This window comes from Lipophrys pholis (assembly GCF_963383615.2).
Source record: "Lipophrys pholis genome assembly, chromosome: 14".
NCBI lineage: Eukaryota > Metazoa > Chordata > Actinopteri > Blenniiformes > Blenniidae > Lipophrys > Lipophrys pholis.
The window spans coordinates 81,024-95,359 of record NC_137633.1 but is presented as its reverse complement, the minus strand read 5'-3'; the positions used below and the strand labels follow the sequence as shown (position 1 = coordinate 95,359).

The following is a 14,336-nucleotide window of genomic DNA, read 5'->3' as shown; positions in this document are numbered from 1 at the left end:
ATTAAAATGTCACTGATTTAAATATCCTGAGCACTGTATCATGGACAGTGATGCACCATGAAATATAGAAACACTGACATAAATATAGATACACAGTGCAATATTCTACATATGTTAGCATCATGGAAAAAATGACTACTGTATTGTAGTATATGCATTATATTGGGTAAAAAGCTAAGGATTATGAGACAGTTTACCATAGAAATAGTGTGAATAGCAAAGCATTGTGGGAAACCATCTGTGTGTAAGTGTGTGAGCGTGTGAATAACAGTGTAAAGCACTTTGACGGTGCTGAGGTGAAGAAAAATTCCTATTAGTAAATTTTATTCACTATAAATAGTGAACTTTGTATAAAGGAATCTATTTGATATCATCTGTGAGGAATGTAGACATGACCTGATTTATATTTTCCATTTGTGCTCCCAGAGAGTTTTGTGCTTTTTTTTCATCCGATCAGCTTTTAATTTTTGCCCCTATAAATGCTGCTTCCTCCTCTGTGGTGCTGCAGTGCTGCGTTAATGGCAAACATTATCTAAACATCTCTTTGTTTGCACCATATGCAGGGACTGTTTATTATGTGGGCAGTCATGCTGTAATTTCCGACTTTTTTTTAAGAGCACAAACTGGAAGACTGTCAGATTGTCAAAAGACAACGATCACCCAAAAGTGCTGGACATAAGTGCATATAAGCACAATGGTGGAACAGGGAATTTATTCGGCTAGGGAGACGTTCTGAGCTCTCAGGGTCTTCGTCTTCTTCTTCCTTCCATAAACATAGACAACTGTCTGGACCCCACCCTGAATGTTGTGATTCTGGAACGCTACAGCTGTGTCTGTGTGAAAAACTGAGTGATTGAAGTGAAAGCTTCTGCAGTCACTGACCTCTTGTATCTGTGGATGATCCAGTCCAGTAGAACGTACAGGTCCTTCAGCTCAGTGGCCTGCTGCTCCAGGTTCTTCAGGTGCTGCCCCACCACCTGGTGGTAGCTGCTCACGTAAGTGCTGAAGACATTGAAGCTGGGCGGATACGACCAGCGCAGCTCCTTCCTCACACCCTCCAGGTCCTCCACCACAACTTTACCCAGCAGCCCAAGGTGCACCGCCAGCCAGGAGGTGTTCTGCTCGCTCCGCTCCAAGTGGACGCTGTCCACCTTCACCCGCACGCCCTCTGCCACTGCCTCCCTCCAGGCCACCATCCAGCCGTCCTGCAGCCCCCCCGGCTCCTCCGCCCGCTGCTCCTCCTCCTGGATGATCCGGGCCACGGGGACCAGCAGACCCTTGTTTCTGGAGGGGAGCGAGTTAGAGTCACGCACAATGTCACAGATTTTGTTCCTCAGGTCTCCGTAAAGGAGGTTGAGGTCTTTTTCCTTCTTGGCCAGCTCCATTGGCGAGTCTTCGGCGTGCTGCTTCTGCTCCTGCTGGAACTCGCGACGCAGGGCAAGCAGGTTGAGGTGGGCTTCCTCCAGCACCTCCATCTCGATCAGCTTACTGATCTGCATCACTGCAAACAGACACAAAACACAGGTCCATGACCCTTCGCCTGCTCAGCTCATTAAAACTCTCTGCTTGGTGGAGCGAGGCGTCGTTCAATCAGAAAGTTGAAGATTCAAAACCTCCTCTTTTCCAGTCCATATGTTAAAGCCTCTGAAACCCAAATTGCCCTCAATGGATGGACGAGTACTTCGTATGGCAGGCGTCACCATAGGTGTCTGTGTGAATGGGTGATTGTGAAGTGCAGTAGAGACTATGATTGTAAAGTGAGGCTCATCTTCAGTTTCTGCGGAGTGTCTTGAAGACACATTGGTTAGATTCAGATGTTTGAGCAGGAAATAAATGAGTCTGTATACATAACTAGAAACATCTGATAACTGGACATAATAATTTCAGTGGACTAATACGATCTAATGTGTTTACCTTCACTTTAGTATTGCTAAAATTTAAAAAAAAAAGGGGGGTTGGAATTTTGCATTTCTTTCAGAGTACTTATATTTGTATGAAGTGCCAATCCACTCAAACTTTTTTGACTCTTCTCTCATTGGTCTAAGTTCTGGGTTCATCCTTAGTTTCATTGTTAACTTTTTAGTTTGCTTAATCGTTAGCCTTTTTCTAAACTTCGACCTTGAATTTTTCGTTAGCTTTGTCATTGAATTTTTGGTTGCCTTTTTTTTAGATTTTTCGTTAACATATTCGTTTGCTTTATGATTAGCTGCGTTGAAATTTTTCTTTCTGCCATATCTACGTAACTTCTGTTCTCGACAATTTCTTTTTTCACAAACACAAATATAAAAAATTGGGTTATCGATCACATATGGGACTATATCTTATCTAAAGTTCCAGACATGAGTACATTTGTGTCCAGATCTACTTTTGCCTAAAATTGGAAAGTCTGTGCGCAAAGTTCAACACATGATTCAGACGTTTTGCACTTTTTCATCGTACATTCATGCTTCATAAACAGGTGAGATTGGAATGTTCTTTTCCATTGAAGAATTTAAGGACACAATGAGGAAAAACAGAAGTTAAGTGCGTTGAATGAATCACCTGTAATTGAACAGGTAAACCTTGAAAAACCTGTTGTCTGTTCATAAACTGCTTTGTGTTTACACCTGGAACAAGATTCAGATCAGTTTCTGTTGCAAAAACAAAGTGAGATTAGGGAAACAGTTTATACACGGACAGTTTGGGAACATTAGGAGACGAAGTGGCTCGTGAATCTTTACATTTTAAAGATATAAATGTGAGCATGTTGTTGACAAGACGTCTCTTTCAAGGCCCCAAATGACTGGAATCACTTACCTGTTACACTGAAGTCTATAACCTCGAATGGACTCTTTAGGTCTTCCCTATATACTCACCTCAAGACTGATTGTTTATGTTCGTGACAAATTGTTTTGTTTTGCTCTTTTTATTATTATTATTTATTTATATTTATTTATTATCATAATTATTATAATGATAATAATAATAATAATAATTATTATTTATTTATTTTATATTATTATTAATTTATTTATATCTATTTATTATCATAATTATTATAATGATAATAATAATAATAATTATTATTATTTATTTATTTATATCTATTTATTATCATAATTATTATAATGATAATAATAATAATTATTTATTTATTTTATATTATTATTATTATTTTTCTTTTTTTTATATGATTCCATGTGATATGCAATTTGCGGTATTTTTGTTCTTGCTGACTGTATATAAAGGTTCACTGATATGATTGAGGGAGCGGGTTGTGTGAGCAAGAGTGTCCGGTGTTTTATGTCTGTCTTATTGTTGTCCAGAGTTACACTTATTATGTATTGTGCTGTTAGTGAAACTGCGTGTTCTGTGTCTGTATGTTCTGTGTTCCTTAGGTCCCCCTTGTAAACGAGAGGTTGCATCTCAAGGGGCTTTCCTTACAATAAATTCACAAGACGTAGCACAACAAAACCCCTAATGATCAATATCCTCACTGTTTTTTCACCTTATCAATTTCTTGACCATCGATTGGCCAAATTGAATTGTTTGAATAAAGAAGATAAGATGTGGTCTTTTCTGACTGAGTGATAGAAACATTACCTGACAGTGGTGTGTGTGGGATTTCTGGAAGTGTGTATGACTCCTCCATCTCCTCCCCCACCTCCTCCTCCTCTTCCTCCCCTTCTTGCTTTCTCTCCACCTTCTCCTTCCTGGAGCCTTCGCAAACGGTGACGATCAGCTCCGGCTTGCCGGTTTTATCGGCATCTTTCTTCCCTATGAATTTCAGACTTCGACGGATTGATCCTCCTCTTTTCATGAATTTTGATATATTAGGATCTGAGGAAAGAGCAAATTTAATTGATATAATTTACTGTAATCTTTATTTATGGTTGATGTGTACCCATATTTCTAAATTAACTGATTTAAATCTTGAATATTGGCTTTGAATTATTTCTTATATGCATCAGAGTAACGTGGTGAGGTACTCTAAAACACCAGCATGATGTATATGTAATGGCTTTGTTCAATAAAGCCATTAAATTAATAGACAAAATGACCAATACTTAATGTGTGAATGTTCAAAAACTTGTATTGACCCAATTATACTCTTTCCTGCTTAATTCAAGATATCAACCAATCAACCAAATGTCTAACCAACAAATCTGACACTGACCGGTCAACCTACTGTCCAATCAGCTACTAACCAACCAACCAACCAACCAACCAACCAACCAACCAACCAACCAACCAACCAGCCAGCCAGCCAGCCAGCCACCTAACCAACCAGCCAGCCAGCCAGCCAGCCAGCCAACGACCCAACCAACCAACCAACCAACCAACCAACCAGCCAACCAACCAACCAACCAACCAACCAACCAACCAACCAGCCAGCCAGCCAGCCAGCCAACGACCCGACCAACTAACCAACCAACCAACCACCCACCCAACCAACCAACCAACCAACCAACCAACCAACCAACCAACCAACCAGCCAGCCAGCCAACCAGCCAGCCAGCCAGCCAATGACCCGACCAACTAACCAACCAACCAAGCAGCCAGCCAACCAGCCAACCAACCAAGCAGCCAGCCAACCAGTCAACCAACCAACCAACCAACAAATCAAATGATGGACTAAAAAACAAAACAAACGTTGCACCAAACAACCAAACATCTGAGCGGCTGACCAACCAACCAACCCTAACTCTCAAACTACCAACTGATCAAACATGCAACTGACCGACTGACCAACTCACCGACGAACAAACCAAAAAAGCGATCAGCCAATAAAATAATCAAACACTCATCCAATCGTCCAACCGTCCAACCGTCCAACCGTCCAACCGTCCAACCGTCCAACCGTCCAACCGTCCAACCGTCCAACCGTCCAACCGTCCAACCGTCCAACCGACCAACGAACCAACCAACTGAATGGCCACCTGACGACCAATAGTCGAGATTCACAGGAATAGGAAGAAGATGCAAATGCCACACAAAGAAGACGTGGCCTGAGTTTGGACCCAGACATTTTTGCTGTGTACTAACCATTTTTTTACATTACATACAAATAGCAGCATTTGTTTGCTCCACAAAATGTAAAATATTCAGTATTAATGTGCTGCTGCAGACATCACAGTCACAACGTGCTGTAACATGATTTTCTTTTCAGCTGTTTGTGGAATCATCTTCACCCTGACACCTCACTGGTGTCACAGAGACTACACAACAAAAATATGATGCTCAAGGTGATTAAGAGAAACAAATATTACAAACTGAGATTAAAATACATTACATGTTTTTAAAAATGGTGTGGACCTCTCTAACATCTATTCATGTGCTTTGGGCTCTTTCGGCTCATTCCTGACCTGAAGCATTAGCAGAAGCGTCCTGCAGACCTGAAGAAGGGACAACAACAGCTCTGAAGATGAACCGAGACTTTTATTATTACCAAACACCAGAGCTGCACCTCACTGCTGCTTCTGTGACTGAGAGCAAGGAAAAATACAACAGGAAGCACCAAAGCAGCTCAGGGACGAGTCAGTGGTGTGTGTGTGTGTGTGTGTGTGTGTGTGTGTGTGTGTGTGTGTGTGTGTGTGTGTGTGTGTGTGTGTGTGTGTGTGTGTGTGTGTGTGTGTGTGTGTGTGTGTGTGTGTGTGAATGAGACACTATTTAGAATAATACAACCTGTTATCAGATAGTCAATACGGATTTAGATCTAGCCGGTCAACATCATTAGCATAAACTGAACTCATTGAAGAAATTACAAATTCTATTGACAATAAAAAAATTACAGCTGGAATTTTCATTGACTTAAAAAAAAGCATTGGACACAATTAGTAATGCTATATTAATCAACAAACTGGATCAATATGGAATCAGGGGATTGGTACTGAATTAGTAGAAAAGCTATTTGGAGAAGAAGAAACAATTTGTGAAGATAGAGACTGTCATTCTGAATGTATGGATATTGTGTGGCGTCCCACAGGGCTCAGTGTTGGGACCTAAACTATAATATACATCAATGATATATGTAAAGTAAGCATACTCATGACATTTGTATTATTTGCAGTTGACACAAACATCTTATATACTGGTGAAGATTTGCAGCAACTTTTGGAGTCAATCACTTCAGAACTAAATGAAATGAAATTATAGTTTGACAAAAATAAATGATCATTAAATTTGTGTAAAACAAAAATCATGATCTTTGGTAAATATAAAATAATCAATCCGGTAAATGTATTAATAGAGGGTGTAGATATAGAGAGGGCAGATCAGAACACATTTTTAGGTGTAATTATTGATGACAAGGTTTTCTGGAAACCTCAAATAAAACATGTTCAAATCAAACTATCCAGAAGTATGGCAGTCATGGCCAAAGCTAGAGATCTACTAGACCATAAATCACTGTTCATTCTTTATAATTCACTGGTGTTGCCTTATTTAACTTACTGTGTGGAGCTCTGGGGAAACACATATGCAAGTCCATTACATAAAATCTGTATTTTACATAAAAGAGCAATGAGAATTGTGTCTGAGGTTGACTTCTGTGAACACACTAATTCACTATTTCTACAATCAAGAACGTTAAAATACATGGATCTGGTAGAGTTCAATACTATTCAAGTTTTGTACGAAGCAAATAATAACTTATTAGCAGGTAACATCCAGAAAAGGTTCAATGTTTAGTGATGTGTTAAGTGATGGTCTGCTTGTTTAATAGAGAGGACTACACTAAAAGTACCACAGTTTTATCACAATCTTCTGTGCAATTGTTGGTGTTAAATTAAATTATGAGGGACTTTTGTCACTTTTGAGACTTTGAGGGGTAGGAGTTAATGAGTTTTTATTTCTTCCTGCTCCTTTTTCTCAAACAAATGTTGAGCAAGTGGGATGTGTTGTTTCATTGTTTTTTTTTTTACAGGTTTGTATGTTCGAAATAAAGTTTCATTCATTCATTCATTCTAAATAAAGCAACAGTGCTTTTGGCAGTGACACATGAGTAAACTTTGAGATTAACATTGATTAACTCTGTTACTGTTCTACCAGCAGTATGAAACATTAGCATTAGTATATATCCACAGTGGCAATGATAAGCATTCCTTTCTGGGAGCTCTCTGCTGCCTACTGCGTGTTAGTAGTTTTTCTGCTGTTTTGTTGCTGCTTTGTCTTATAGTAACTGACATCCAGATTATAGAGCATCTTGCCCCTCTAACATCCAGATTATAGAGCATCTTCCACTACTGACATCCAGATTATAGAGCATCTTCCTCAACTAACATCCAGATTATAGAGCAGGGTTAGGGCCTCCATTATTTCCAAGTGTAGCTAGTAGCTGTAATCAGTTGTTGCGTGGCGGCCATGTTTGAATCGAGCTCTCTAAATGTTGATCCCAGCCGTAGGACCGGGTGATCTGCATACCTGTCTTTGAACGTGGCAGTTTGCTCTTTGATGGTTTGACATTGCTCTCTTCTTCTTTTTTCTGGAAGAAGTTTTTCAAAGGAGAGGTGACCGGAGAGCCGGCGCTCAGACCTGACAGAGAGGCAACAAAAGAGACGATAACATTGAGACTTTTGGTAAAACCGGCTCTTCATTTCACAATCACATCACACTGGAAGTCGAGCGGACGGAAAAGAAAGCAGGCTGAACAATGCTCCATATTGATATTCATGTGTGAGCAGGCTTTGTCCTGACTGTGACCTATCAGATCAGCTGAGGAATGCAGAGATTAAATCATGATGAAAACAGACAAGGTCAGCTTGTATGAGAGAAAGTCACCAGCAGAGTTTCAAAGAAGCTCATGAAGTTAAACACACAGAGCTTGACTTTGGTGAGAACAAATTTGCTGATTCAACTTCTTCAAATCAGTAAAAGAAAAAAGATCTGACATCTGATCAGGTGCAAAAAAAAAAAAAAAAGGAAAATTGACAATTTCACTTTTTGAGGCATTATAAAATGTCATATGCACTTTCAGTTTGGATACAACAGCTTGATCTTTTGTAAAGACACAGATCATCCCATCCAACCTCGGGCCTTTCTGTGTGGAGTTTGTGTGTTCTCCCCATGTGTGTGGGTTTCCGCCGAGTTCTCCGGTTTCACCTACAGTCCAAAAAAACATGTACTGGGGGGTCCCTGAGGAAGACCCTCGGCCCCCACCAGCTCCAGTGAGAGCTATGCTATGTGGCTGCCTACCGATGGGTCAATTCGGTGAAGACATTTCCCCAGGGGGGATTAATTAATAAAGTATGATTCTTCTTCTTCTTCACTCTACCATCACAGTTGTGACACAAGTGTCACGGTTGTGAATCTTCAAACATAAGGCCCGGGGCAAAATCAGACAGCCAGAGGGTCAGTTGTGGTTCGAGGGAGGTTGTGAATTCCCCCCCAAAAAACAAAGAAAGATGTTTAAAAAAAACCAGGTGGAAAACCCATAGAAGTCCATTTAGATGTCATTGTTTTTAAGGCTCACAGATTAACAGGAAGGTAATAGTTGTTTGTGGTGTTTTAATGTTTCATGCACAAAGAAATCCCATAATTATGGGCCACACAAAAGCTGGCAAATCACTAAAAACACAATAAATCTGCCGGATTTTCTTATTTAAGCAAACACAAGTCCAAAATGTGCTAGTCCCTAAATGGCTCTTTGAACGTTAACCCTTGGCAAGGTCTTTCTGAAAAGACTTTGCAAGCTGACCATCCCCAGTTTAAATAACATTGCAAACATTTTTCAATACTATGTAATACTAAGCATCATGTTTTTTAACTGGCACTGAAGCAAATATCTCATCTTTGGTTTTCTCAGTCAGAAAGTAGAAAACAAAACAAAAAAGACCTCAGTGTTTACCACAATGCTACAGTCAGTCCGTGATCGTCATTAGTTTGGAAATACAGCCACAGGCAGACTGAAGCTCCAACAGGAATGATTTCCTTCTACCTTTTTAAATGGCCGCTCTTTTTCTCAACTGGACACATTTGCCTTTTCGCTCTGGCTACACTTTTCACACACACACACACACACACACACACACACACACACACACACACACACACACACACACACACACACACACACACACACACACACACACACACACACACACACACACACACACACACACACACACACACACACACACACACACACACACACCTGAGTGGAGCAAGTTCACACTTGTTTCGGTGGCTCTGCTCTGGAGAATGATGTAGAAAAGCTCTAATTTCTTAAACTTATTATAGAGCGAGTGGCCATATCTGCTAACTTCTGCATTTCTCTCAAACTGTACCTGAGACACAATCTAATGCATGATTATATTCAGCAGAAAAAGTCCATGTTCCTCCATGTCTCTACTTCCTCAGACCTTGAGGGCCCATGTTATTGTACCTGTCTGTTCAGGGCAGTACTCACTGGGAGACGGAGGCGGCATCAGAGCAGGAGACCCCGGCTCGTTTGTGACTGCATTCGGTGTGACCTTTGACCCTTTGCCTCTGGGTGAGAGTGGGCTCGTCTCGGTGGCGCGTCTCAAACTCTTTCTGAAGCTCTGAAGCATTCCCAGAGACTCCCGGGCCTCGGTCTGCGTTCTGCCGCTGCTCCGAAGGGACACTTTGTCCTCGTCCGAGTTCTCCATGGACTCCATCGTCTGAGACATCAAAACATCCCACTGCAAGGAAGGAAAGGCAACAGATGAGAGGTCAAAACCACACGATGGGACAGCCCTGTACTCTCTCCTCGGAGAGTCATGTGAAACAGTGTCAGGTGTGTTTTTGGTCAATATGAGACAGTCAGCAGGATCAGGAGGACTTTTGTTTACTGATAACATGACAGAGATGAAGACAAGGGGAGAAAACCTGTAGACAAGGAGGAGGACGTGTTGGAACAGTGACTGCAAGAACTGCAGATACTCCAGAGAACGTGGAGAAACATGTTTTTAAGTTTGTTGCAACTTGAGTTTTCATTAAAATATGCTATTACGACGTCTGATGATTGTCCAGCTTTCATCATTCAAGTGAGCAGCCAAAGAAAAAATAGATTTTTTACGGCTTCACAGATTCTAAAGTGCATATTTTCTTTTGTGATTAGAAAGTAAATTGTTGTAGCCTTTCAGGTGAATCTACAATATTTCTGCAGTGGTTTTTTCCACATGGACAGCCTCTTAAGCTTTTGACGGTAGACTTTAAGATCAATTAACAAAGAATTGTGGTCACAGAAAAATATTTTGCACATTTTGTGTTTCATTGATGATATATTTGCAGTATTTTTGCTGCATTTTTTTAAGGTACAGCCTGCCAGAATTTCAAGAGCACTAAGACCCTGGTTAGAACCTTCATCCAATGTCACAGAAGCACCGCCGGACACTTTACCTGCTGCATCACCTGCAGCACCAGGACACAAACAACCAATAATTACAGGTAAGATAAGATATAATATCAGATCACTTCCACACATTTATTGACAATATATATACCATGATTGTATGTTTGGAAAAGTTTATTGTCTAACTGATGTTATATCACTGATTGTGATGTCCGTTAGCATCAGCTAACTGCTTTAGCTAAGGTTTTACCCAACTGTAGAAACATTTTTACGGCTTTCTATTATTTGAAACTTAATTTAATAGAAATTTGTCATCACTTATTTTAAGGTAGATGTCAGGTTAGGAATGTTGTGTGGTGCTATATGTCAGATATAATATAAACACTGCAGTGCACCGGTTTAACCGGTGTTACAGTTTAACTGGCACCCACATAGACATATATAAACTCTAGACCGCACAGTCAATGCTTCTTGTGGCGCCACCATGGCCAGGCGCTGACTTCTGGTAATAGCAGAAAGCGATTCGCAAGCACTATTACACGTTACAATGGGAGACAGATTTCCGGTCGTGGCAGAAAGCCACTCACCAGCACCGTTACAATGGGATAAAGTACAGGTTTATCTCAAAAAATGAGAATATCATGAAAATGTTCAATATTTTTTGTCACTCATTTCAAAAAGTCAAACCCATATATGATCTAGGCTCATGACACACAGAGTGAAATATTTCAAGCTGTTATTTCTTGAAATGTTGATGATTATGGCTTATATATAGTGAAAACCCAAAATTCAGTGTCTCAGAAAATTAGAATATAAGATCAAGAAAAAATATATATTTTAAACAAAACTATAAGGCTTGTGAAAAGTCTGTTCATTTCTCTGCACTCAATACTTGGTTGGGCTCCTAACTGACTGTGTCTTAGCAGCATGGCATGGAGGCCATCAACCTGTGGCACTGCTCAGGCGTAATAGAAGCCCAGGTTATGGATCCTTACGATACGTTATGAAACGTAAAGTGTAGTATGGATGCAATCATGTAGCACCCGCGGCCCGCGCACAGTCTGCGGACATTCAATGTGGAAAGCATGGAAGGGCTGATGGAGAGGAGCTTCACTGCAGCACCGTGCTGTGGGGAAGCAGCAATTATTCAGATCTCAAACTAATCTCCTGACACCACAATGTCTGAATATATGAATAATCATGTCCAGCACAAGTATTTTGGCTGTTTGTGTCGCTCAGCTTGAAATTTACCAGGAAAACCTGTCTGTTGTCCTCGTCAGGCAGGTTGTCCTCATTAAGGTGAGTTAACAGTTAAATGTGTGTCCATGTACACTGACGTGTCCAGTACACGGTGTTGCTCTTACCGTGTCCACTCCTCACAGATATATATATATATAAGAGCTATATATAAATATATATACATAAATATATATATATATATAGCTCTTATATTTTGTCAGTCTTTGAAATCGCTAAGATTCTAGTATATCCAAATAAGGTAAAAACAAGTAAATAATGTGTATTGTGCTATAACTGTTATTCTTGCAGAAGATCATTTGTATACACTATATATATGTAACAAAAAAAACATGCATGAGTATAAATATTAGTTTCACATCACAAAGACGCTTTAATAACCTCATCCAACAGTAACATTAGGGCTTTTTGAAGAATTTTAATGTTTTGAAGTTGCCTAACCTCCAAGCATTACAGGATTAATCACTAATAATTACTAACAAGGCTAATTACAACTTATTACTAATTTGCCACTAACGGAAATCAGAGCTCATTGACCGTCTCTATCAGCCGTATGTCTAGAGTTTCAACATGTCTATAGGAGCCAGTGTTAACTGATGACAGACTTCCTGTTAGTTGTTGCAGCTCTTTAATAGAAAATTAGAAATTTAGAATTTCACGAGTCAAAATAAATAGATTGTGGTTGAGTATCAGATGATAGCATACAAAAACGCTTTCAAACAAATGAATGACCTCCAGGTTCACACACACACGCACGCACGCACGCACGCACGCACGCACGCACGCACGCACGCACGCACGCACGCACACACACACACACACACACACACACTTAATCAGGTAATCATTAATCTGCTTTAAATAAGTATTTGAAGCAACATTGTTGGAGCTTGTATGTTTCAAATGCACATTTATCAGATTGCAATATTCCTCCCATAATCTTCAAGTAAGTATTCAAGTCAGAATAAAATGGTATCTAGTATTCAATTATACTGAGGTATGATTTGTAAATTTACAGGTCAGTTATTATATTTCTGTCACGTTGGTTTGGGTAGAGAGCCTCTCAGAACTTTGCATACTTTTAGTTACTTGAGTGTTATCACAAACCATCTGCTGTACACTTTTATAGACCCACTAAAACTTATATGATACTTCAAATAAACACTGAACATTTCTTTCAGTGAAATTAATGCCATTTCCCTTGTACCTGCAGATGGTCTCTAACTAACAGAGTCAAGAGAGAAAAGTGTCGTCTTACCTGTGAAAAGTATCTGCACAGGTAATGAAATCTCTTCTATCGGCTCTTCTTGGTTTTTACTTTCTGCCTGTTTTCAGGTCGGTCTGGTTCTGTGATGAAAGTAAGACAAGAGGGAAATAATAGAAACAGAAAATGAAGGTGAACGCGAGCATGAAAAACCTGTGAAAGAGAAAGCCAGGTCCTCTGTTTCAAAGATCACCTGCTCTGGCTGGATAAAACCAAAAGTTAATCATTAAACCCCACCTGGCAGGATGTAATCACAAGATTAGTTATTATAACAAACACTTTAGTAGTTTCTATAAGCCTGCACTGCCCTCCCGTCTGTGTTTTTTGAAGCCCTGATCACTTTACAGTTTTTTTTACTCCACAGGAATGTGGCATTAAAGCATGCTGCGCTCAAGAGCCTCTTTAAAAACACGTTCAAGTTGGAGTCAACATTGTTGGCTATAGTATGGAAAAATTGTTTATTATAGAAAGGTAGTGGCATACTCAGTTACTTAAAAGAAAAAGGAGCATTTTACTTAATATTTACTTCTGCACTGTGCATTACATTAGAAGGTTAGAATGGCACTATCTTACCTGTCTGGCCCACTCAAGATTAAACTTGTCCCCTGAACTATAATTAGTTTGACATCGCTGACTTAGATTTAATTGGACCTCTATTATGGAAAAGTGAAATATCCTAGATTAAATAGAAGAAATTGACATAAAAAAAACCAAAACTGTATTATCATGGTTACTACCATGTCAGGTAAACATGCACACTTAATCTAAAACCACATTTGTAATTCATAGGCAAGTATGATTCACTAAAACTTAAAATAATCATGATTTCAGGTTATGTTAAATCATTGAACACCACACAGGGGGCAGCCTATATGACCTCTGTTGCAGCTCAGAAGATGGATTCATGTGCACTGATTGTGTGAATGCTCACCTTTTTCGAATAACAGTTGGAGGGAAAAAAAAGTATTTCAATGAGGTTTGGAGTGATGATAGAGGGTGTTTGTTTGTATGTGTTGAGCTGCTCTTTGACCCACTTTTGACATTTGCTGCACTACCAACACATGAGCTCTCAGCTTCCAGTCCAGATGAATGGCATTGTGACCAACTGTTATGATTTAAGACTTGGCAGGAGGACAATAAAAAAAGAATTCCAACAAAAAGCCATCAAAAAGCATTAACAATTTTTAATGGTTAATTTACAATATTGTTAGTATTGTGATCCCATTTGTTTTCAACTAATACAACATGGCATGTATGCAGTCTGTTAATAATACATTTTAGGTGCATATCATAAAGCTTAAAGATGCTCTATCAGTAGTATAATGTAAGATCTACTAAAGTATTAAATAAAACATTAACATGACTCTGATGCATACATCTAAAGCAAGTTTTTAAATATGCTTATATTTTTAATTTTTTCTTATTCAAACAGACAATTGGACTTCCGAGCCTTCAGCCGCTCGGACCCCCAGCTCGGGAACTCACTTCCACCGAATATCAGAAGCATCCAGTGCTTGGACATTT

At 39.6% G+C, this 14,336-nt stretch overlaps 1 protein-coding gene across 1 annotated transcript in view; it reads right to left on the bottom strand.

The window, feature by feature from the left end:
• The window catches only part of exoc3l4 (exocyst complex component 3-like 4), a 33,490-nt gene extending 20,595 nt beyond the window's left edge, over positions 1-12,895 (bottom strand). The window contains exons 1-5 of the mRNA XM_080479800.1: positions 12,807-12,895; positions 9,386-9,638; positions 7,402-7,512; positions 3,583-3,819; positions 883-1,501 (exon numbers count right to left, since the gene is read on the bottom strand). Coding sequence (XP_080335926.1) covers positions 883-1,501; positions 3,583-3,819; positions 7,402-7,512; positions 9,386-9,626 — 1,208 coding nt within the window. The 5' untranslated portion in view covers positions 9,627-9,638; positions 12,807-12,895. The remainder of the gene's footprint in view (positions 1-882; positions 1,502-3,582; positions 3,820-7,401; positions 7,513-9,385; positions 9,639-12,806) is intronic.
• Between the last annotated feature and the right edge of the window lie 1,441 nt (positions 12,896-14,336).